Source organism: Marmota flaviventris, chromosome 8, assembly GCF_047511675.1.
Source record: "Marmota flaviventris isolate mMarFla1 chromosome 8, mMarFla1.hap1, whole genome shotgun sequence".
Taxonomy (NCBI): domain Eukaryota; kingdom Metazoa; phylum Chordata; class Mammalia; order Rodentia; family Sciuridae; genus Marmota; species Marmota flaviventris.
The window spans coordinates 83,545,605-83,572,361 of NC_092505.1; the positions used below are offsets into that span (position 1 = coordinate 83,545,605).

Consider the following 26,757-nt stretch of genomic DNA (forward strand, 5'->3'; position numbering starts at 1 on the left):
AGTCTCTGCCCTTCTCTCTCCATGTATCCCCACTCTCAGTTCTTCTTTGACCTTCCCAAACTTTAGTATTTGTCTTCTCCATCTGGGGAGACCAGTGCTCTAATTGACTCCTGCACTGTTGCATGCAGACATCTCCAGACAGGAATATAGTTCTATTTTTTTAATTTACTTTCCCTTAGGAATCAGTTTTCTGCAATTCTTGGAAACCATTATTTTATATATTTTGATGAGATTACTTATTGAAGGCATGAAGATAAACTAAGTCCTTTTATTCTATTGTGGCCCAATTAGGAAGTCCCAAGTTCTTTTTTCCCATTGCTACTGAGAGAGGTTTCTTTGGTCTGCTTTAGTCATGGAATTGTTTTTAGAATCAAAAAAGGCAATATGTTTTTTAAAAAAATCTACATTATAGTTATAAAATATTATATATACTTGCAATATGATAGTAGTGTTCTTTCATAAAATACTTACAAATGTTTGTATAATGGACTCACTTTTTTTGAAAAAGCATTATTTGAAGGAAGGAGTCATATTTTTTCATTAGTTATAAGCTTCATATAAAAATTCTATTGAAAGGCAAATTAATTTCACTATAGCATGAAATAAAAATTAAATAGGTCTCCATTTCCTTCAGCTATTCCAGACCAGTGCAATCCTCTACCTTGTAATGAAGAAGGATATGAGAGCTGCAAAGATGGCCAAGCTGAATTCACTTGCATTTGCAAATCAGGCTGGCAAGGAGAAAAGTGTGATTTTGGTATGTATAATTTCCAATTTAGCTCATCTGATTTGGACACATGAAAAGTTCCCTACAGGTCATATTATTTGAAAAATAATTTATTTTTCCTTTGTAGATATAAATGAATGCAAAGATGCCTCAAATGTAAATGGTGGTTGCAGCCAGATTTGTGATAATACACCTGGAAGTTACCACTGTTCCTGTAGAAGTGGTTTCATATTGCTTTCAAATAAAAAAGACTGCAAAGGTAAGAATAAGAAAATAGAATAAAAATTTATTTACTGTGTAAGAACAACATTCAACTAGAGGAATTTCCTCAGGAAATTCTTGGAAAATGCTCTCATTGTGTTTATAGTATATATACAATTTTATCCACCTTGAAGCCTGGTGATACTATTGGATTACCTTTTAGTTTACAATACTGATAACAAGAATATTTTCATTTTCTCATTGTGTGGGTGCTCATGTATGTATGCATATTTCAATAATTTTATTATAAATCAAAATAGAAAAAATTTATTATAAAGTGAGCTTTCCAGGTAGATCTTTGCATGCTTCAGACTTTGTAAAAAGTATTTTGTATCCTTTGTTTTCAAATATTACCTAATATTACTCCCTTTATTTCAAAAAGATAAAAACTATAAAAAAGACTTCCATGACCATCCTTAATAACCTCTTTCATTGAATTTTATTATTCCTTTTCCAAATTTCTGAGATATAAACCAATGTAACTCTAAAGATTTCCAAAATAAACCCTTTATTTTGCACCTCATTTTGTATTTGTGGTTTTGGAAATGATGAAGATCTGGTTTTCTTTCTCTTTTCCTACTTAAGAGGACATTATTGTTCCTAAGTTTTTTTTTTTTTTCCTTCAGACTTACATGATCACTCTCAGTGTAGCTTTATAACAAGACATTTCACTACTATATTTGTTTTGTTTTCCCTGTTCCCCAAATTTTGACTTTTTTCTCTTGTATACTGTAACTTCCATTAAACTGCTCTAATTTGTGCTAGGTATGTGATTAAGTAAAACCAAAATTTCCCAGCCTGGAACCAGATTTTATCTGTAGAAACTAGAAACATTTAATACAATTTTTCCCTCTTCTTATTATGCTTTCTCTTTCTTCTTCTTTTTCTCCTCTTCCTCCTACTCTTCTTTCTTAGAATAAAAAATTTCAGTAAACTAAAATGTGAAGTTTTCTTGATCAACCCCCTATTCATATTGATTTTGGTAAATTCCTACATGGGATTCATGTTCAAGAAATGATTTGTCCATTACTGCATCATAGTATTTAGATTATCCAGTTTGCTATATTATTTAAAGTCTAGTTATATTACTCTGAAGTAAACTGTGTTTACTAACAATTTCTTCTAGACCATTATCCAATTTGTGAACATATATCTTTTCTGCCTAGATGAGAAAATTCAGGTAATTAGAATAATGGTCTCATAAGAAAACCATCATAATTTCTGGAAACCATGCTCATTGTATAAATAGGACCCACTCCTATTTTTACCTATAAATACTAGACTGTTCTTTTAAATAACTTATGACTTTTTAAAATTAAAATGTATTTAATTCGTATCCACTGAATTAACACACACACACACATACACATACACACACACAAACACACAGATACTTATAAAAACTCCTTTAAAAAATAAGAATGTCCCTGTTGACCAGAACATATGTTTTTATATTTTTCACTTACATAGTCCTTATCCCATGATACATTCATAATAGAGTACTGAGCTTTTAGAAAAATATGTATAAAACTATTTCAGTGGAACATTTGCCAAGATGTGGAAATGCTTGGGATCAAGTTGCCAGTAATTTCCTAAATGTGAAAAAATAAACCTTTTCAACAGGCATTAGATGTCAGTGTAAAATCATAAAAGCTGTGTATTATAACCTAAATTCAATTGATCTGTGTGTTTCCTTTCAGTAATACTCAAACAAAATAACTTGTATGTTTTTGCTTTTTTTAAAGATATGAAATTTTATTCTTCTTTAGAATTTTATTTAAAAGTAGTTAAAGCTTCACATTAAGTTGTAAGAAATAATAGAGATCACAGGTATCTTTTAGCCAATTTCTATCATTGGTAACATCTTTAAATATTATAGTACAATGTCACACTCAGAATATTGATATTGATACAGTCAAATGTAGAAAAATTCCCTTACCACAAGGTATTGATTCCATTATTTTTGTGCAGTTATTTTAAATAAAGTCTGAAGTTTTAGTTATTCTTCTTTGGAAAAAAATCCTGACAATTTTTGGAATATAAAATACATTTTCAATTTTGAATTTGTCTTTCTCCAATGAGTACAGGTGAGAAAATTTCACTAATACTTTCATCTCCATCAGACTTTTTCTGTTACTTGTTTCATTTTCCTCCTAAGTAAAAACTTATCTAGTAACTAGTTACAGTCCATATTTTATTTCTTACTTTACCATGTAATATAATAAACGCATCTGAAATTTTTGGAATATTAATTTGACACTAAAATTTGTATTAGATTAACAGCAGCTTTATGAATACTTTGAGACCTCCCTCAATCCCATTTTATTTTATTTTTTATGTTTTTTTTCAATCCCATTTTAAATGTGATTCATTGTTGAATACTTCAGGCAACAATTATAGTGAACAGATTAGATGTCTATTTCCCAAGAAGCTAAAACAGATAAGCAGTCTCATATTTTATATTTGTGATACTAAGAAATGAAGATACTTTCAAGACCATGTCTCAGAAACTTGTATTTAGACGTATCCATGAAAACTATTAAGAAATAGTTGAGTCTCTTATTGATTTATTTATTTTTATACCTTAACCTGGTAGGTAAGAAAATGACTAAATCCCTCTTTTTTTTTTTAAGAGAGAGAGAGAGAGTGTGTGTGTTTTTTTAATATTTATTTTTCAGTTTTCGGTAGACACAACATCTTTATTTTATTTTTATGTGGTGCTGAGGATCGAACCCAGTGCCCCGCACATGCCAGGTGAGCGTGTTACCGCTTGAGCCACATCCCCAGCCCAACTAAATCCCTCTTTATTTTTATGTAATGATAAAGAAACATGTCAAATATCAATCAAATTTCTTATGAATTTATATAAACAAATCATATTTAGTGAATTAAAATGTGATGATTGATTTAATATTTTGTTGTTCCAAAGTTAGTCTGTGATCTCATTGTATAAATTAGATTCAGGAAACACAAATTGAGGGTTGTTTTTTCGGCATATTCTGCTATTGGAAAAATGTTTTTTATTTTTAATTTATTGTTTTAATTTATAGATGTGGATGAATGTTCCTTGAAGCCAAATGTTTGTGGCACAGCTGTGTGCAAGAACCTCCCAGGAGACTTTGAATGTGAATGCCCTGAAGGTTACAGATACAGTCCTAAATCAGCATCTTGTGAAGGTAGAATGGTGGTGGTATCAAGGCTGCTGGTGGAGAGGGTGGACTTGAATCCTGAGCTGATATTCAATAGCATTGGTTTTATTTGACAGTAGCACTCCTATTATTTACTTTTTAATTTAGCTTGGTCGATTGGGTGATCATTGGCTTTCTTCCCAGAATAAAATTACCTAAGATGCATGGTATTTAGTTTTAATATGATGTACTCTATTTGGCTCTTAAAACTACATATGAGTTGGAGACCTCCATGTACAATAAAAGCAAGATAAACATATTTTAACATCACTTAAATAATATTTGAAGATAAAGAAAATTTCAGCCTGAAAGCAAAAACACATGTATACAAAAGAGAGACAGAAGTTTAAACTGCCTTTAAACAGTTGGATGATTTTTTCCATGAGACTGAAACAATGACACTGGTTAAAAACCTTAGGTTTTATTCCAAGCTTTCAGGCATATATAAGTCATTAATTCTAAGTGGAACATAATGTAGCTCTATTATCATAAATAAATGAGGCTCTAGCACGAGAAAGTTGAGAAATATTGATCAGTAATGTCATTGTCCATGGATTTGAGCTAGCCCCTGCGAGTTGCATCTCCTTCCTTGTCTGTACAGGTCTTGCCATGTGTGCCTTAGGTAGCTTAAATATATTAGAGGTTTTTTTTTTTAATTTTATCATGATAAACAAATAATTTCACACCTTCCTTCAAAATTTTTAAAATTTTAAGAAGAATTTAATATCATGGATAAAACTGATCAAATAAAAAATAATTTTTCAATTGTGTAATGTACATATGTATATTGGGGGGAGGGAGCAAGTTCTCTCTCTCTCTCTCTCTCTCTCTCTCTATATATATATATATAGTTAAAAAGAAATATTATATATAATATTATAGTTATATATTATATATAAAGAAATATTATGTATAATATTATATATAATGTTTATATATAATATTATATATAATATTTCTTTTTAACCACTTTTTTTTTTTTTTACTTGGATGGAATAATGTTTAATTTTTAGATTCATCCTATTGTCAAAATTAAGACCATTACCCTTACACACGCACAAGAGAATTGAAGAATGACATTTGGTAGGCAGAAAGTATAATGGATAAAGAAGAGTAAGCAGAACCAAGTGGTAGCTGATAATTCCTCCATTCAAGTGGTGGAGAGTGAAAAACTTCTCATGAAAGTAGTGGAACAATCAAGGCGCTTGCACATTAATAAAAGACATAATGGTGACATTAGGACGTTTTAAATTATGCAAATATAAAAATGGGCAGCATAGTAGAGGAGGAAAATGAGGGAATAAAGGGAAATGAGCTAAATCAATGTCTTTTATCACTGAGACCCAATGGATGATGTTTATATTTGAAAAATCAGGAAATAGATATAAGGGGCCATGAATATAGCTCAGTTGGTAGAATGTTTGCCTGGAATGCACAAGGCCCTGGGTTCAATGTCCAGCACCACAAAATCATTCATTCAATCATTCAATAAATAAAAGATATGGATGTAAAACTTTCTATACCTACTGCTCACTGCCATTGCTTCAGTGTCATTTCTGCTTTTTCTGTTAGGCATTGTGGTCATAGAATGATGTGAGGTCACTAAATAAGTTGCAGATATTTAGTCAACACCTGACATGATAGTAAAAAGTCACCAAAAACCTTTTTGTTTTATTTTTTTTGTGGGGTAGAGTAGGGCATACAGGGGGATTGAACCCAGGGTGCTTAACTACTGAGCCACATACCCAGACCATTTTAAGTTTTCATTTTGAGACAAGATCTCCCTAAGTTGTTGAAATTGGTCTCCAACTTGCCATTCTCATGCCTCAGCCTCCTAAGTCGCTGGGATTACAGACATGCACTATCATGCCTGACGATGTTAACCTTCATTTTTGTAGCAATTCTGTAGAGCATCACAGCCATTGTATGCATGGCAAAACCAAAGTTGACTCTATCCATTTACTGTGGGTTTTATTTCTCCCCATCTGCCCCAAGCTGTTGTTTTTATTTTAAGGTTCATAACTAAGATTTTTAAACCAGACCAAATTATTTGGAAAAAAAAAATCAGTCTTATTTGGGTACATTTTTTCCACAATCTGGGCTAAATTAAACTAAAGAGTGCTCAGTGTGCAACATGTGTTCTCTGTAGATCATATAAGAGACCCCTAATATAAATCCCAACAGCCCAAACATGCACTGGGGAAATAAATGGTGGCACCACCCAACCCCACTCTACATGTGTTATGAGTAAGTTATTTTTTTTTTTTTTGGCTCCCAGTTTATGCTTTATTATTTTTTTTATTTTTTATTGTTGGCTGTTCAAAACATTACATAGTTCTTGATATATCATATTTCACAATTTGATTCAAGTGGGTTATGAGCTCCCATTTTTACCCCATATACAGATTGCAGAATCACATCAGTTACACATCCATTGATTTACATATTGCCATACTAGTGTCTGTTGTATTCTGCTGCCTTTCCTATCCTCTACTATCCCCCCTCCCCTCCCCTCCCCTCCCCTCTTCTCTCTCTGCCCCCTCTACTGACATTCGTTTGTCCCCCTTGTATTATTTTTCCCCTTCCCCTCACTTCCTCTTGTATGTACTTTTGTATAACTCTGAGGGTCTCCTTCCATTTCCATGCATTTTCCCTTCTCTCTCCCTTTCCCTCCCACCTCTCATCCCTGTTTAATGTTAATCTTCTTCTCATGCTCTTCGACCCTACTCTGTTCTTAGTTACTCTCCTTATATCAAAGAAGACATTTGGCATTTGTTTTTTAGGGATTGGCTAGCTTCACTTAGCATAATCTGCTCTAATGCCATCCATTTCCCTGTAAATTCTATGATTTTGTCATTTTTTAATGCAGAGTAATACTCCATTGTGTATAAATGCCACATTATTTTATCCATTCATCCATTGAAGGGCATCTAGGTTGGTTCCACAGTCTAGCTATTGTGAATTGTGCTGCTATGAACATCGATGTAGCAGTGTCCCTGTAGCATGCTCTTTTTAGGTCTTTAGGGAATAGACCGAGAAGGGGAATAGCTGGGTCAAATGGTGGCTCCATTCCCAGCTTTCCAAGAAATCTCCATACTGCTTTCCAAATTGGCTGCACCAATTTGCAGTCCCACCAGCAATGTACAAGTGTACCCTTTTCCCCACATCCTCGCCAGCACTTGTTGTTGTTTGACTTCATAATGGCTGCCAATCTAACTGGAGTGAGATGGTATCTTAGGGTGGTTTTGATTTGCATTTCTCTGACTGCTAGAGATGGTGAGCATTTTTTCATGTACTTGTTGATTGATTGTATGTCCTCCTCTGAGAAGTGTCTGTTCAGGTCCTTGGCCCATTTGTTGATTGGGTTGTTTGTTCTCTTATTGTCTAATTTTTTGAGTTCTTTGTATACTCTGGATATTAGGGCTCTATCTGAAGTGTGAGGAGTAAAGATTTGTTCCCAGGATGTAGGCTCTCTATTTACCTCTCTTATTGTATCTTTTGCTGAGAAAAAACTTTTTAGTTTGAGTAAGTCCCATTTGTTGATTCTAGTTATTAACTTTTGTGCTATGGGTGTCCTATTGAGGAATTTGGAGCCCGACCCCACAGTATGTAGATCGTAGCCAACTTTTTCTTCTATCAGACGGCGTGTCTCTGATTTGATATCAAGCTCCTTGATCCATTTTGAATTAACTTTTGTGCATGGCGAGAGAAAGGGATTCAGTTTCATTTTGTTGCATATGGATTTCCAGTTTTCCCAGCACCATTTGTTGAAGATGCTATCCTTCCTCCATTGCATGCTTTTAGCCCCTTTATCAAATATAAGGTAGTTGTAGTTTTGTGGATTGGTTTCTGTGTCCTCTATTCTGTACCATTGGTCCACCCGCCTGTTTTGGTACCAGTACCATGCTGTTTTTGTTACTATTGCTCTGTAGTATAGTTTGAAGTCTGGTATCGCTATATCGCCTGATTCACACTTCCTGCTTAGCATTGTTTTTGCTATTCTGGGTCTTTTATTTTTCCATATGAATTTCATGATTGCTTTCTCTATTTCTACAAGAAATGCCGTTGGGATTTTGATTGGCATTGCATTAAACCTATAGAGAACTTTTGGTAATATCACCATTTTGATGATGTTAGTTCTGCCTATCCATGAACAGGGTATATTTTTCCATCTTCTAAGATCTTCTATTTCTCTCTTTAGGGTTCTGTAGTTTTCATTGTATAAGTCTTTCACCTCTTTTGTTAGGTTGATTCCCAAGTATTTTATTTTTTTTGAAGATATTGTGAATGGAGTGGTTGTCCTCATTTCCATTTCAGAGGATTTGTCGCTGATATACAGGAATGCCTTTGATTTATGCGTGTTGATTTTATATCCTGCCACTTTGCTGAATTCATTTATTAGCTCTAATAGTTTCTTTGTAGACCCTTTTGGGTCTGCTAGGTATAGAATCATGTCATCTGCAAATAGTGATATTTAAGTTCTTCTTTTCCTATTTTGATGCCTTTAATTTCTTTCGTCTGTCTAATTGCTCTGGCCAGTGTTTCGAGAACTATGTTGAACAGAAGTGGTGAGAGAGGGCATCCCTGTCTTGTTCCAGATTTTAGAGGGAATGCCTTCAATTTTTCTCCATTCAGAATGATGCTAGCCTGAGGCTTAGCATAGATTGCTTTTACGATATTGAGGTATGTTCCTGTTATCCCTAGTTTTTCTAGAGTTTTGAACATAAAGGGATGCTGTACTTTGTCGAATGCTTTTTCCGCATCTATCGAGATGATCATATGGTTCTTATTTTTAAGTCTATTGATGTGGTGAATAACATTTATTGATTTCCGTATATTGAACCAGCCTTGCATCCCAGGGATGAATCCTACTTGATCATGGTGCACAATTTTTTTGATATGTTTTTGCATCCGATTCGCCAGAATTTTATTGAGGATTTTTGCATCTAGGTTCATTAGAGATATTGGTCTGTAGTTTTCTTTCTTTGAAGTGTCTTTGTCTGGTTTAGGTATCAGGGTGATGTTGATGTTTTATGGGGGGATTGGAATTGAACCCAGGGGTGCTTTACCAGAGCTACATCCCCATCCCCCCACCCCCCACACACATTTTTTTGAGATAGAGTGTGGCTAAATTGCTTAGGCCTTGCTTAAATTGCTAAAGCTGGCCTCAAACTTGTTATCTTTCTGCCTCAGTATCTCAAATTGCTGGGATTTACAGGCATGCACCATGGTACCCAGCTCCTTGTAACCACTTTTAAGTTTTTATTTCAGTGACATTAGTTACATTCACACTGTTGTGCACTCGTCACCACTGTTTCCAAAATGTTTTTATCACTTCAAACATAAATTTTGTAATATTGAACAAAAAGATCCCTCTTATTAGTTACCTAAATAAATAATAATTTTAGAATAGACTTTTTTCAACAAATATGCTTCTCTTAAAATTTCAGTGTCCTACCTCCTCATGTACTCACTCACCAAAACACCCCCATCCTTACATACACCATTCTTATGCTTCACTTCAGATGATAATTACTATGGTACACCCTAGGAATTTGAAGGTTTATTTTTAGCCTACTTCAACACCTATATAGTTGCATTAGTCAATGAATGAGAGATATTTTCTTAAAAGGAATGATTTGTAAATAACTATTCATATATGTAAAGTTAATCATATAATACACAATTAGAGGGAGCACTTATTTTGTGGATCCACTGTGAAGCCTTTTTTGAGAACTTAAATGATACACTGAATTTGAGAATTTTGTACCCAATGAAAATATTAAGGATTTTTATGTAGCCAGCCTTGAAGTGAACTTTAGTTTAAGCACAATATTACAAATTTAGACAATGATTTTTTCCAAAATGTCACTGAGGTTAGGGACCAGACCAAAAACCACACAATATGTGAGATAATATCATAGCAATGTTAATTTTTAAAAAAGATAAGAAGAAATAAAGGTATGTGCTTAAATGTATTGCTCCCATTAATTATTATGAGTAGTCAAATGTTCTTGATACTGTCATTTAATCCCCATTGCTTTAATGTGCAGTTAGTTAAAAGGCATTTTTTCTTTTTTTACTGTTCCCTCTTCTGTCTTTCCTTTGCTTCCCTATCTTCACCTCCATTCCCTTTCTTCTCCTTTCTTTTCTTCAAAGCAAAGAATTGGGAGCTAATCTCAAGATCATTCATATAATCAGATAAGACAGTTGAGACCCTCAATAACTTTTTTCTTCAAATTCAAAATCAGGAAATTGGTATAATTGTTACACTATTATTAGTTTACTAATTACTAAATTTGTTGTTTCAAGTGCACAAGTGAACCTTACACTTATAACTCATTTAAATTTCCAGACCCAGTGTTTTAAGACTTGATGTCATAGGAATTTCTTTCTCTAAAGATCTGTTGTCATTGATTATCTCATACTAAAATCTGCCTGTTGGATTGGTCATTTAGGAAATAGTAAGGTTTGTGTTCTTTTTTTACCCTAGATATAGATGAATGCTCTGAGAACATGTGTGCTCAACTTTGTGTCAATTACCCTGGCAGCTACTCTTGCTATTGTGATGGGAAGAAAGGATTCAAACTTGCCCAAGATCAGAAGAGTTGTGAGGTAAACATTTACAATGCTAAACTTCTTACCTCTTTACTAAAATGAGAGAGCCAAGCACTTGTTTCCATATAACTGAGGTAAGTCAGCAAAATACAGATGTTCAGTAATAATTGTAGATCTAAGCAGGCTGTAAGTCACAATCTGTTAGCTCAATGTGATCATGTAAGTCATAAAAATTGGGAATAATTAGTGGCTACATTAAAAAAGGGGCACTTAGAGTGTAGCCTGTGCATTTACAAAATTCAAACTATATGCATACTTAAGAAACTAAGAAAAGCTAAGATTAGTACTTTTTATATGAAGAAATATCTTGCATAAAAATTTTAGTGAAAACATTTTCTAATGTCTACCTTTCTGAGTTCTACTCTCGCAAGTTTGATCATGCTTAAGGTGTCTTAGTACTTGTAAGAGTGATCTTAAACTTTCAGTTCAGAATAGGATTTAGTAGGATTTACATACGTCAAATTTTAGAGCCTGATTTTGTTAATCTGTGTCTCTCAAACTTGCTTTTAGTCGTTCAGATTTAATGCATAATTGACCCAGGAATTGAATTTTCAGGTAGGTTTTAGTTTTTCCTTTATTGAAATAAACAGGCCAACATCCAAAACTCTTTTTATTTTCCTAAGTAAGGATTGTATGTTAGTGATCCTTTCAATCTTAGCACCATTTTTTTAAACATGCAAAGGTTTTATATATACATATATATGGCAGACTATTTTAAATTCCCAAATAAGGAGTATATACATATACCTCTTTATATATTGCCAAGTCAAGGATTATATGTCCAGAAAAGCATAACATTCAATATCATGCTACCTACTTGGTAAAGAAAAATAAGGTAAGCTAGTTGCCAAATGTAGTAACTTCGGTATTACTTTATTAAAATGTCATGCTGTGTGAATGTTTTATTTTGTAACTTAGTTGCTTATTATTTCAATATTTGCTTTAGTTACATATCACCATCTGTCTTGAAATAGAGGAAATGAAATGTTATTTCTGGCCTGTATTTAACAGAGGGCTATGTTTGCAGTTTTCCTCAAAATATCCTTTATATGTGTCCAAGAACTTATCCTAAAGAAATTTTCCATTTTAGCATTTGTTTTCATTCTTTGAAAACAAGTACTTGGTAAGACATGTGATAACTCTAAATCACTTTCTTGTGACTTCCTTGGGGACTAAGATGATACCTCATGTTTATTCTCTCCAGGCTTTTCAATATTTCCCTTTACTGTCTAGATAGCACGTTCTTGCTCAGAATGCATTTGCTTAAAAAATGAATGAGTGAATGAATGAGATGCTGTTTGTTGGTACATTCATTGTTCCACCTATGTTCAACTCTAAATAAAAATAATCTTCAGATTTAGTTCATGAAGGCATCATACCTAACAGTTAATTGAAGAGGTACATGTTGGTACTTAAAGAAAGAGATTGTGTTTAACCCTGAGATTTGCAAAGGAAATATCAAAGAGAGAAATCTAAAGTTACAAACATTGAATAATTCAAACTTGAACAAGATCACATAGATTCTTGGAGGGTATATTGAAGAAAGTGAAAGATACTGCTTTATTATTACCAAAGGTATTTTTAATTTAAGTGTATAACAGGATACATTAGGAACCTGAGAAAAGACACACAACCTGCATAAACTCCAACCTGCATAAACATTAGGAACCTGAGAAAAGACACACAACCTGCATAAACTCCAAGGAAGATTTATGCATTTTTTGTTGTTGTTGTTGTTGTTTGTTTGTTTCTTTTCTTCTAGGCAGTTCCAGTTTGCCTGCCCCTAAACCTTGACAAAAATTATGAATTGCTTTATTTGGCAGAGCATTTTGCAGGGGTTGTCTTATATTTAAAATTTCGTTTGCCAGAAACCACCAGGTAAGGAACCAATGCCATCAATAATTTCTAGAAGTTATGCAGATAAGGAAAGAAGAATAATAAATGGAAAGGTCTGAAATGCATAGAATTATATTGTCAATGAGATAAATTAGGTGTGTTATCAATCAGATGATTTGGGAAACCTAAAAATAATTTGCTCCTTCATACATGTAACTTTTACACTAAAACTATTTTGAACTGTTTTCCAGTACTTATTTTACTTTATCCCATCATTCTTCACTTTATAATGAATTTATTTAATGTACTTGTGAAATTTTCACTTTTCTCTATACATGTTCTGAAAACTAGATAAAGGGAACATACTCAAGTATTTTTTAGAACATCAATATATGCAGCACTTTGTTGAATGCATGTTTAGAATTTATTAGTTATATGAATTTTTTCATCTCTTCCTTTGATAATTCAACTTCACAGAATTCTTGTTATTAAAGAAAACTGAAAATTATTCTCTGATTCATTTATGTAATTGTGTTCCTTTAATGTTCCATTTCATGAAAGTCTCAAATAACATCTTCTTTTCTTTGGGGGAGGTGTAGTATATTCGTCTTTTTAAATTAACTTATTTCTTTTTTCTAATTTGTTATACATGACAGCAGAATAGATTTCAATTCATAGTACACAAATGGAGCAGTTTTTCATTTCTCTGGTTGTACACAAAATAGAGTCACGCCATTTGTGTCATCATACATGTACCTAGGGTACATAAATCCATCTCATTTCACTCTTTCCTAACCCCTTGTCCTCTCCCATCCCCTTCCTCCCCTTTGCCCTGTCCAAAGTTCCTCCATTCTTCCCATGCTTCCCCCGACCCCCATTGTGGATCAGCATCCACTTATCAGGGAAAACATTCAGCCTTTGGTTTTTTGGGGATTGGCTTACTTCACTTGGCATGATATTCTCCAACTCCATTAATTTACCTGCAAATGCCATGATTTTATTCTCTTTTATTGCTGAGTAATATTTCATTGTGTACATATACCACAGTTTCTTTATCATTCATCTATTCAAGGTCATCTAGGTTGGTTCCACAGTTTAGCTATTGTGAATTGAGCTGCTATAAACATTGATGTGGCTGTGTCACTATAGTATGCTCATTTTTAAGTCCTTTGGGTATAGACCGAGGAATAGAGGAGTCAAAGGGTGGTTCCATTCCAAGTTTTCTAAAGAATCTCCATACTGCTTTCCATAGTGGTTATACCAATTTGCAGTCCACCAGCAATATATCAGTGTGCCTTTTCCCAAAAATCCTTGCCAACACTTATAGTTGCTTATATTCTTAATAACTGCCATTCCAACTGAGTGAGATGAAATCTTAGAGTAGTTTGATTTGCATTTCTATAATTGCTAGAGATGTTGAACATTTTTTCATATATTTGTTGATTGATTGTATATCTTCTTCTGAGAAGTATCTGTTCAGTTCCTTAGCCCATTTATTCATTGGGATGTTTGTTTTTTTGGTATAAAGTTTTTTGAGTTAAAGTCTTTATATATCCTGGAGATTAGTGCTCTATCAGATGTGTGTGTGGTTATCAAGGCACCAAAAATATACATTGAAGAAGATAGAGCCTCTTCAACAAATGGTGCTAAGAAAACTGGAAATCTATATGCAGCAAAATGAAATTTAGCCTCTATCTCTCACCATACACAAAACTCAACGCCAAGTGGATCAAAGACCTAGGAATTAGACCAGAGACTCTGTGCCTAATAGAAGAAAAAGTAGGCCCAAATCTTCATCATGTCAGATAAGGCCCTTACTTCCTTAAGAAGACTCCTAAAGCACAAGAAATAAAATCAAGAATTAATAAATGGGATGGATTCAAACTGAAAAGCTTCTTATCAGCAAAAGAAACAATCAGTGAAGTGAATAGAGAGCCTACGGAATGTGAGCAAATTCTTACCACATGCAAATAATGTCTTTTAATAAGGTGGATTAGATACAACCCTTCCTTGCTATGAGAATAATGAGAATGAGAGAGAAATTCCTAATTACAGTATATCTTTAGACAATTATGGGCATATTCATTTCTCTTTGGCAATTTACAATTTTGTATGATCCCTTACATTGGACCAGAACTGGCCAACTAATTATTTTTCCAGTATCTATTTGTTTCTTTATTATTTTTTAGTTTATACTTTTTGAAGTCTAATATATATGTAGAAATGTGCAAATATATTAAATGTGTAGCTTGGTGAATTTTTATCAAGTGCCACCTGTGTAACTAACACAAAGAACTGCTAGTGCTTTTTTTAAATATTTATTTTTTAGCTATAGGTGGATGCAATATCTTTATTTTATTTTTATGTGGTGCTGAGGATCGAACCCAGTGCCTCATGCATGGTAGGTGAGCGCTCTACCTCTGAGCCACAGCCTCAGCCCCACAGCTAGTGCTTTTTAAAAGCAAATTCCTGCACAACTGGTTTTTTTTTTTTTTTCACATCTGTTTTTATGTAGACAAATATTTGCCTTACCCAATGTTAACAAATTTACTTTTTTTCCATTCAATAGTACTTTTGAAACTGAATGAATTGTTCCCCAATGTAATGAATCAGTATGCTGATGATGTATTCCAGAAACAAAATATTCTGAACACAACTCTTTGAAATACCATTCTAGTACAATTTTATAAAGAAAAGGAAATTATCTTCATAATAGGATCAACTTCTGGAAGATCCTAACCATACACAGATTTAGATTTTGACAAGATAATCCATGTTTCACATCAGTAAAATGCTCAGATCATTATGAAAAAGGATTGAAGTCCTTGTTTCAAGTAAAATGGGTCTTTTTAAATGTGAACTCATGTCAGTAAATTCCCACTCATTATTATCCATCCAACATACTTTACTCCACATTTTACCTCTTTACAGTATTTACTTGGAATTCTAATGATGGAAAAGTTTATTTTGTCACTCTTTGATTGTTACCTTTGAGGAAGGTCTGTGCCCCATTACAAATACTACCTCTATTACCATTACTATTACATGTTGGGATGAGGATGTAGAATTCCTTGTTCATCCAGTAATTACCAAAAGTCTGGACTCTTTAATTTAAATTACTTTTCTTTTATCCTAGATAATTAATAGGTATGCAGCTATTTTTCTTTCCCCATGTTTGTCTTTTTAAAATCATTTTGATTATCTGATTCCTTGGAAATTATTAATGCTAATTCTCATTAAAGTGTTCCAAGGGCACTGAATCAACACATTTTATTTTAAATCAAGCATTCTTAAGATTTTCTTTCCTTATAATGTCTGTACTATATCCACATCCCAAGTCTTAATAGCAATAGGCATTGCCAGAACTCAGAACACTCATCACATGGTGAGACTATATTTGCTAAGCTTTCCTTCCATGTGTTCTACTGCAGCTACTGCAGTGATTTACACATTGGTTTTTTGAGAGATTTTGAAATCAAGCTAACACATTTTAAAGTGTTTTTGTTTTCTGTAAAAGTCTCATTAATTACTGGCAGGGTGGGGGAGAGTCCAGATTGTCTTGGGAGCTGCTTTCCCCATTGCTGCCAGGGCATTGCTCAACTCCTCTTGCTTCCTTTTGGCAAGAATGTGAGTCCCTACCCTTTTTTTGATGAACTCACACCTCTGTGATCATTTCCCACAGACACTTATTGTGTTTGGTGAGGCATCCATGATAGTGGCTGTGTATTAGCTTATTCACATTCTTGGTCACCTTGTCCTTATTGAGGCTGTGGCCATGGGGTATGGAAGAACCACCACTGCCTTTCTTCAATGGCTGCTGTCTGAAGTTTTTGTTTGTTTGTTTTTTGTTTTTTTCCATCTTTATTACACACGAAGGCTTAATTATATTTGCAGTCATCCAGATGCTATCCTGTAGAGCTCTGTGATTCTTTCTTGAAATATATGAAATCACAGGGAAAACATGCCTTTCGATATTACACCAATCACAAAATTTTAACATCTTTCACTAATCACTTAGGGATATAGTAAGCAGGCACGCATGCAGTTTTAAACACACACACACACACACACACACACACACACACATACAACCTTTAACCTCAGAATGTATTGTGTATAAAAGGCTCCAGGATAGATACAATATGCCTAAGTTCTATACTTTTATATTCATTCCAGCATTTGAAAGAGGCCTTCAAAACATATACCAAAAAAGAAAAAGAAAAATTACCAAAGCATCTATCTTTTCACTGAGACAAAACCTCCAATAATAAGCAAGAAAATGTAGTAACCAGATTTTATATACATGAAGCCAAACACAACATATGAACTGTCTAATTCTGACTTTTTAAAAATTAATTCCAGGGCTGGGATTGTGGCTTAGTGGTAGGGCACTCATCTAGCACATACAAGGCCCTGGGTTCGATCCTCAGCACCACATAAAAATAAATAAACAAAATAAATGTATGTATCCAACTACTTCTAAAATATAAATATTAAAAAATTAATTCCAGGGAATAAAATAAGTAGTTGAATCTTACAGCATGTTACTATTTGCAAGCACAAGGAAAAATAAAAATGATGATACTTTAACCTTCCATATTTCTCACCATTAAGAATCTCTCTTTGGCCATTGTTTAGATTTTCAGCTGAATTTGATTTCCGGACATATGATGCAGAAGGTGTGATACTGTTTGCAGAATCTCTCGATCACTCAGCTTGGCTCCTGATTGCACTTCGTGATGGAAAGATTGAAATCCAATTTAAGAATGAGCACACAGCCAAAATCACAACTGGAGGCAATATTATTAATAATGGTATATGGAATATGGTAGGTTTTACAGACTTTCCACTTTGATGCAGTCTGTATGAAATCATAATTTGTATTTATAGTGATAGCAAAAAAATGTGTTACATGAGTTATTTTCTACACTCTATACATCCTTGGAACAGCCTAAGAAATGATATTTTCACTTAATATACTTAAGGTTTCCTCTAACTAAAATTGTTTCAGTTACTTGTTTGAACTACCTGCTTTTTAGTCTTTTTAGTGGCTGTCATTGGGTGAACAGTGGTGTCTCTCCTGTTATGTTAACAGGCATAACAGTTTATGCATAGACACCACTAATCAAGAATAGCTACCCTTAATTGCCACAGATAATTTTTAAAATAAGAGAAATACACTGTAACAAAAATCAAAAAGTTAATTCAACTTAAATAAAAACTTATAGATATGTAATCAATTTGTTCAAACAGTATACAATAGTGGATACAAGCAGAGTACCTAAAGATATCATTTTAACATAATCTCCAGAATGGCCTTTATTTTTATAATTGAGATCATCTCTTTAATCAACTGGATTTATTTTTTTAAAGGGGATCTTTATGTTTTTATTTATTTATTTATTATTTTTTAATTTTTATTATTGGTTGTTCAAAACATTACATAATTCTTGACATATTATATTTCATACATTTGATTCAAGTGGGTTATGAACTCCCATTTTTACCCCGTATACAGATTGCAGCATCACATCGGTTACACATCCACTGTTTTACATATTGCCATACTAGTGTCTGATGTGTTCTGCTGCCTTTCCTATTCTCTACTATCCACCCCCCCCTCCCCTCCCCTCCCATCTTCTCTCTCTACCCCATCTACTGTAATTCATTTCTCCCCCTTGTTTTTTTTCCCTTTCCCCTCACTTCCTCTTATATGTAATTTTGTATAACAATGAGGGTCCCTTCCATTTCCATGCAATTTCCCTTCTCTCTCCCTTTCCCTCCCACCTCTCGTCCCTGTTTAATGTTAATCTTATTCTCATGCTCTTCCTCCCTGCTCTGTTCTTAGTTGTTCTCCTTATATCAAAGAAGACATTTGGCATTTGTTTTTTAGGGATTGGCTTGCTTCACTTAGCATAATCTGCTCTAATGCCATCCATTTCCCTGCAAATTCCATGATTTTGTGATTTTTTAGTGCAGAGTAATACTCCATTGTGTATAAATGCCACATTTTGTAACTACTCAAATACAGCTAATAGTTTTCAAAGCTTGCTTCTATACATAGAATAGTGTGAAAGCTACAAATGAAGATTTATACTGGGGTATTATGTTACCAACTTGAATACCATAAGTGTATAGATGGTTTTGTTATCAGTAATACTAATTTTCCAAAATGGTGAGAAACTTGATAAAGATCTAAATAAAAAAAAAAACATTACTATTGTTGGTTGACAGGATTATTGCATTCTTTAAAAAAAGAATGTTAACATGTTGCAACAAATATGTTGTGTTTAGTTCAGATAATAATAAACATTAGGATTCCCTACATGAATATTTAATGGAGATGTTCAGAAGATTTACAAGATTCTGGGTATTTTGTTACTTAGTTTGCATAATTATTCTGTATATTGCATAGTGCCTAGAACCTTGTAATGCCAGCTTGTCTCCTACTTGTTGTGACAAGTAAAAGTTCTCCCCATCCCCAAAATTTTCCATATGTTGTAGACTGGGTCCCATAGAATCTCATTTAAATTACTTGCATGATTAGATGGAAAAGGTCTGGGGACTCAAGCCTAGAGCTTTTTACTAGAAGTTAAGAGGAAGGGGATCCAGCCAGGGGGACTGAGAAGGAATGGCAAGAATGTAGGAGAAGGAAAGGAAACTCAGGTCCTCAAGGCTGAGGACCTGAGTCAAGCACTTCTTAGAAGAAGGGAATAGTCATTAGAGGAAAATGCTGCTGTTTGGACATATTAAGGACAGAATATCGACCAACTTTAAGCATGTAATGTTACTAAATTAGTTTTACTTTTGAGAGTAGTATTTCTCTTCCTGTAGTGGTGTTTAATACGTCTATCAGTTGGCTTCTGTTATTGATTAGCAAGTGAACAGTTTACATCCTGAATGTTAAACAGTTTTACATGAGACAACTGCATCATTGTTCTTCAAATTATCTTCCTAAGAGAATTTTTTATTGTTTACTGTCACTTCCAACCATTTCTTAAAACCCAAGTACTTTCAAAATTATAAAATCTCATTTTAATCTTATGTATGTGCTTTCTTATAACTTTAGTCACCTCTGAATTTTGGAGAAAAAGTATGTTGGGTGTTTTGAACACACTACTGGAAAAATGATTCTCTTAGTGTATGTGTGTGTGTGTGTGTGTGTGTGTATGCTCTCTTAGTCTATAGCATGGATGGTAGAAGGAGACCCTCATCATTATACAAAATACATGTATGAAGATGTGGGGAAAAAAAAGAAATTATTTGCATTGTTGTTTCAATGTGTACTATCCTAAAATTGCAAAATGAGAACATTCAAAATTTTCCTAAAATACAGTGGCTTGCTTTTATTTTAAAAATTTAATTTTATGACATATTAGTTTTAACAATATATATTATAACTGAATGTTTAAACTTAGTAATATTGATTTTTTTAACTTGAAAATAAGATGTACATTTAATTTTTGATCAAGTACTATTACTTTAAAACACATTTTGTCATATTAATCATGATTCGACTTTCCAAATGGATTGGAACAAATTAATAATTACATTAAAATAAGTACTTAAAATTTTTTTTGGAATAATAAGATTTTAAGTCTAGTATTTCAAATGACATGTAGCAATGCTTGCTTGTTTAATGATTTTTTTGTTTTTAATTGTAGGTGTCTGTGGAAGAATTAGAACACAGCATCAGTATTAAAATAGCTAAAGAAGCTGTGATGAATATAAATAAGCCAGGGTCCCTTTTTAAACCTACAAATGGATTTCGGGAAACCAAAATATACTTTGCAGGATTACCTCGGAAAGTAGAAAATGCACTCATTAAACCGGTAATAATCCAAACTTATGTCATTTATCATGGATGAATTCCTTTTGTCTATAATAGGTTTGAAGATTTGTTTCCCCAAAAGTCAACAGAAGTTATTTTATTAAATAAACTAAGTGTGACAACTTGAATTGAATATGAAAAAAATAATATTAGTGACTCTTGAAATTAAGGGAATAAGGAAATAAGAAAACGATTGGTGTGTTTTTAGATTGTTGTGGGTTTTTTTTTTTTTTTTTTTTTTTTGCCCATTTAAGTCCCCAGAATTACTCATGGAGAAGTAGATTTTTTAAAATCCTCAAATGTCAATTCTCTATTAACATCATAATAGTCCATACTCAGCTATTAAAAAAATTTTTTTTAAAAAACATATTTAGTCCAAAGACTATTCATGTGAAAAATGTCTCAAAAAGAAAAATTGAGATTAAATTCAAAATATTTAAAATACTTTAAAAATCAAGAAAAAGTTTTTCATCTAAATGAAACCTATACCTTGAATCAATATATTTATGTCTGACTTTAATTTAAAATGTACTTCTGACCTGTATTTTGATTTGTTAGATTAACCCTCGTCTAGATGGATGTATAAGAGGCTGGAATTTGATGAATCAAGGAGCTTTAGGAGTAAAGGAGATCATTCAAGAAAAACAAAATAAACATTGCTTTGTCACTGTGGAGAAGGGTTCCTACTATCCTGGTTCTGGAGTTGCTCAATTTAACATAGACTATAGTAAGTGATTTTTCATTATATTTCTTTTCTCATTGGTAACTAAATTTATTCATTGACACACAACCATAATTTATTCAGTAAACTTTCTTGAGTACTATGTGTCAGGCATAGACTTATTTGTACTGTTATATACTTAATTTTCTGGAATATTAATACATATATAAAGGCAGTTGAATATGCTTATATTATTATTTACAGTTTATTGGCACATACCCTGATTAATTTTGGGTAGATTTGATTGATGTATCTTAAAGTTCATATTTTTCTGTTGTTTTGAGTCTTCAATTAGTTAATCAAAGGGATTCATCTTCATTTCTAACATTTCCATTTGATAATTCCTTAAAATACTGAAATTGTCAATCTGTCCATACACATTGTCTAGCTTGTCCACCCAAACTTTCAACACATTCACCACAATTATTTAAAATTCCCTAATAGTTTCAACATCTATGTCATAGCTGAGTCTGGCATGTTTACTATTGTGTCTCTTGATTGACTGTTGCATTTCCCATGTCTTGGTGTATTATGTAGTTTTTTAGCATAGATAAGGTGGGCATTTTACAGAGCACTGTAGAGACTGAGGTAAATGCTACATATATCTAGAAATGAGCACACCTCTTCTTTTGAAAGCCCTTTATGGAGAGATTGAATCTAGTGATGAGTAGAATCAGATGAGTTAGTTCTCAAGGAATGGTTTTTAACAAAAGAGGAAAACTGGCCCTCCACTTCTCTGGGCTCATATCTTCTCATGAGCTTTTGCCCCTTCTCACACACTCTGCTTCCTTGATGTCATTTGCATTGAAGCCCTCACCAATGCTGGCATCATCCTATTTGGATTTTCAACCTCTAAAACTGTGTACCCAACAAACTATCTTCAGGTATTTTTTAATAGCAACAGAAAATGTGCTAATACAATTGAGCTTCTGCAAAAGGTAGGGGGTAGGTTGCTAAAAATATTTTCATGACTGACCAGTTATTAAGTTTTTCATAGTAGTGACTCAATTTTAGATATTTGCTTTATTATATGTTTCAAGAAATATCTCTTCATGGTCTTGCTCACCACCAGCAGAATGTTCGTACTTGTTTCTTGAAATTTGTTAACATGGTTTAAAGGGCTTGGAAGTCAGTGGAATATTGTCTATTGTTCTGAAACAGATTCAGTTTTAATTATCTTTATATCCTAGGGTGTCAGTGGTATGGACTTTTCATTGCTTCCCCTACCAGTAAGATAAGTGTCTAATGGTTAGTACTTAAAATGTTTTCCTGTTCCATATCCATGGTAGGTTTCCTTGGTTTGTTTTTCCCTAATCTGTAGGTGCTATGGGTCTTTATATGTATTCTAATGACAATATTTTTTTTTCCTTTTCCCCAGTGCTTTAAAACTCTTCCTGTGTAGAGGTAACATAGAAAGCTCTAGATTGTGATTTTGTACCTTTCCTGAAGTTAACACTGATCTCAAGGTTGTGCTAGGGGAAGGCTTTCTTTAGCTTCTTTCCCTGCCCCCCCCCCCCCTTTTTTTTGAGGACCCAGTAAGGTCCATGGAAAAGAGTCTTCTAAGGATGGGGTATCAATTTTCCTTTTGTCTGCAGTTCTTAGAATTTCCATTCTCTCACATCATTCCATGCATGTACTTTATTATTTTGCAACTTTTTAAATTATTCTTACCCAATTGTGTGGTATCCAGTGTCTTTCTGGGTAAGAATTTGTTCTCATCTCTCCTTGGATGCATCTTTCTTTATGTTTTGATTATTTGGTTGCTCTGCAACTTCAACTTTTTGTTAGTTCAAGAAAAAAATGTGATCATACAGATAATTTGTTTTTTGTTATTATTGAAGTGGGAATAGTGCCCTTTCAAGTTTCTATAGCCTAAATGGAGCATGTTGGTTTCCCAGACTGACTCATATTTACCTTTACAAATAAAACTTCTGTAAACATCCATGAGCATACATCCTATAATCTTTATGTGGTTAATTCTGTAGGAAAGCATCTTAGATATCATCATCAAAGGTCATGCAAATATATAATTATCATAGGTTTAATTACATTCTCTTCCAAAAATCTTTATATTAATTAATATGTTTACCAAAATAAGGAGAAAGTTTTTACTTGGAATCTGTTTCCAATCTAACCGTTCAAAAACTGATTTTTTTGTGTTATTTTAAATATTGTTTTTCTAATTTGTACTGATGATGAATATCTCTCCATGTTTATTACTATTTGTACATTTTATTTTTTTGATTGTCTTTTTCTTTGTTAAGAGTTTATTATTATAGCTACTATCCCTTTGCACTATAAATTAAGTTAGGTAAATCTATCTTAATATCACTGTTTAAAAAATATAATCTGAGTGTTTATTTGTAACTTAAAAATATTTACCAATGATTTGTTTTCCTAATGTAAATTGAGACAATGCCTTTAACTTTAGCTTTGTTTTGCATGTACAAAATTTTCAAAAAATGTTTTGAATGGGTTGATGAATGAATATGGGGGGGGATCCTGATAAGCAAATGAAAATAAGAGTTATGGCATACCTGAAAAAAATTACCTTTATAAAAAATTAGTTATTTCATTGATAACTTGGAAAGTACCTACTTTATAATTAATATTTAATTTTATATTATAAATTTTGTGTATTTCAATATTAATTTTATTTTGAGTTTGTTATTACTATCCCTTGCTGAATTTTACTTATTTCATGATAATTATATATGTATTCTCTTCTGGATGGAAATTATAAGATTATTTCATTAAATACAGTGGCATTATAATTATAAGATTATTTCATTAAATACAGTGGCATTGCATGTGGCTAAATGGGAGAACATCTTGACAAAGGAAAATTATTTTTCTGTTCATATTCACCCCCTTTCAAGGGCACTAAGTAATTTTTTTTAGCAATTCAACTGCAGTTCTCAATGTTAGTTAAGGTTGCTATTTCTGGAGCTTAATGGCTGGGATATCTTCTGTGAAGTGCATTATTATGTGCTTTTGTCATCGTGTGAACATTGTAGAATGTATTTACACAAACTGTACTGGCTACTATGTCATCAGCTGATATAATTTTATGGGACCATCATTCTATGTGTGGCCTGTTATTGACTGAACTGTCCTTATGTAATTGTTACTGTACTCTGGAAACATATTAACTCAACAAATATTTATTGATATTCTACTCTGGAAAACAAAGTAATTATAGAGATATGTACCTCCTGGAGCTTTCCCTTCACTCTGATGAACAATTAACCTGGTAATTAAGAAAAAATGATGAAGTATGATAACAGAGGAATCAGAGAACAAGAGTTTCTCTTCTAATTTCATTAACTTTTGATTTCACAGTATTTCTCTATCAAACCATGTACCTCCCCCATGTGTGTAGAGTCATATTTGTCCTTTCCAGTGTTCTAGAAGGAGGACTATTGGTGATTATGGCAGCTAGACCCAAGTTTTCTGGCAGAAATATTCCAATGCATCTTCAGAACATCCTTCTAAATGTGCACTTTAAAACATGACCACTGTGACATTTGAACATTGGTGAATATGCATTTGAACATTGGTGAATAGGAAGAGCTGCTAAGGAGTCAATAGGGAAAACTCATAAAAGATCTTAACACCACAATCTGGATTTTCTTCTAGGACAAATAGAAGAATGGGGCTCCACTGGTGTGTTTCTGATCTGTGTTTAAAAAAAACTTTTATTTTACCTATTTTAGATAGTTCATTGAGAAAGGAAATTATACCTGTAGTATTACACAAACCATCCTTGAATATTAATAATTTTATAATAGATTTTCTCTGGTGCACTTTAGGAGTACATTGATCTGGCTTCTGTTTCATTGTTTTAAGCAGATAACATAACCAATGCTGAAGACTGGCAAGTGAATGTGACCTTGAATATCCGCCCATCCACAGGCACTGGTGTCATGCTTGCCTTAGTTTCTGGTAACACAGTGCCCTTTGCCTTGTCCTTAGTGGACTCCAGCTCTGGAAATTCTCAGGTAACTTTAAACCAGTATGAGCCTTGTTTTTGTCTGTGTGCTTTTAAATGAATATAATGATATTTATGTTGAAGGGCTATTTTGAAGATTAAATGACATATAAAGTGATTGGTATAATCACTCTTTGTTGGCTTATTTCTCAGATCTCAAATGAGAAGTAAGAGAAGGGGAGACTCAAAAGCCTGTTATGTCTATAGCTAAGATTAGGCAGACTCATGGGCTGATTAGAGCCATCACAGAGTATGTACAGATCCATCTTTATTCAGAATCCTTGAAGCATGTGGGAATTATCCTATACTAATAAAATAGAAATGAGTCTGATAACAATCCACTCTTAGATATTCAATGCATAATTATGATGATTTGTGCTTTCTTGCACTCTGAATCTTTTCTCGCGTGAGTAAATTAGGAAAGATGAGAGAAAACTAAGACGGGTTCACTTGACTACTTGCTGTCAATTCTTATCTGAAATCAGGAGGAAGAAAAGGAAAGTCTTGGATACAAGGAAACATGAAAGTTATAAGAAGATCTATACTATTCAAGCTTCTATTAGAGGCTAATAGTTCTGTCTGTGTGCCATACACTGTTGATTCCAACAAATTTCAGCAGGCAACTTACGTTTATGATAAAATTGGTTTGAATGTTATTAGTAGCTTTTGAAAAAGACACATAATTCAATAATGCTACAGCAATGGAAAAAAAGGTGGTTCTGTTGCAACTGGAAAGATGATTTGGAGGGCATTTCTGGTGGTTAAATTAAGCAAGCTGAAGCGTTCTTGTTGGGATTTTTTTTTTTTTATGTCTAGCCTACAAGGAACATTAGGGTTTTAGTTTTTTATTTGCTTCTTTATTTGTTTTTGTAAACAAAATAGAATTCTTCAGCACTACATTTATGCAATGGAGGATGTTAATGCATGCCATTTCTTTTATATTTATTTTATTCTGAATTGGTCTCCATGGTTCCTCCTTCTCAAGATTTATGTGCAATATTTCATAAGAGTATTATACATATCATTAATGATTTTGAAGCATTATTACCTTTTTAAAATTTTTAATTGGTGCATTATAATTATACATATTTGTGGGATTCATTGTACCATATTCATACATGTACATAACATAATTTGATCAAACTTATTTCCTAATACCTTCCCTTTCCCTCTCCTCTCCTCTTCCTGGCCTCCTTGACTCACTTGTTATATTCTATGAACTCTCTTATAGTATTATTATGATTATTTCAATGAGTGCACTATAATTATATATAATTATGCATATAATTATTATGTATGTGTATATAATTATGTCATATATTAGTAATGGACATAGCCTAATTTGGTAGTTTTTATTCCCTAGCATTCCCCCATGCTCCCTTCTTCCTTCCCTCTGGATTCCTCTCTTCTCTCTATTAGTTTTCACCTATGTTCCCCGTCTTTATTCCCTTTTTTTTTAATTTATCCTGTCACATAAGGAGCATTATCTCAAGTGAAAGTCTCTTTTAATGAATTTAACGATATGGACATTTGAAACACAGACTTTTGTAACAGATTTCTTCAAAGGACCTGTATTTGTGAAGT

General features: G+C 33.0%; 1 protein-coding gene across 2 annotated transcripts in view; it reads left to right on the forward strand.

The window, feature by feature from the left end:
* Pros1 (protein S) overlaps positions 1-26,757 on the forward strand; it is an 84,245-nt gene that overhangs the window by 52,098 nt on the left and 5,390 nt on the right. The window contains exons 5-13 of one of the 2 annotated variants that reach the window (XM_071615434.1): positions 635-757; positions 855-986; positions 4,039-4,164; positions 10,670-10,791; positions 12,557-12,672; positions 17,269-17,458; positions 20,295-20,462; positions 21,020-21,188; positions 25,032-25,183. In XM_071615434.1, the coding sequence (XP_071471535.1) occupies positions 635-757; positions 855-986; positions 4,039-4,164; positions 10,670-10,791; positions 12,557-12,672; positions 17,269-17,458; positions 20,295-20,462; positions 21,020-21,188; positions 25,032-25,183 (1,298 nt within the window). The remainder of the gene's footprint in view (positions 1-634; positions 758-854; positions 987-4,038; positions 4,165-10,669; positions 10,792-12,556; positions 12,673-17,268; positions 17,459-20,294; positions 20,463-21,019; positions 21,189-25,031; positions 25,184-26,757) is intronic. The other variant, XM_027943178.2, reaches the window with a different exon arrangement.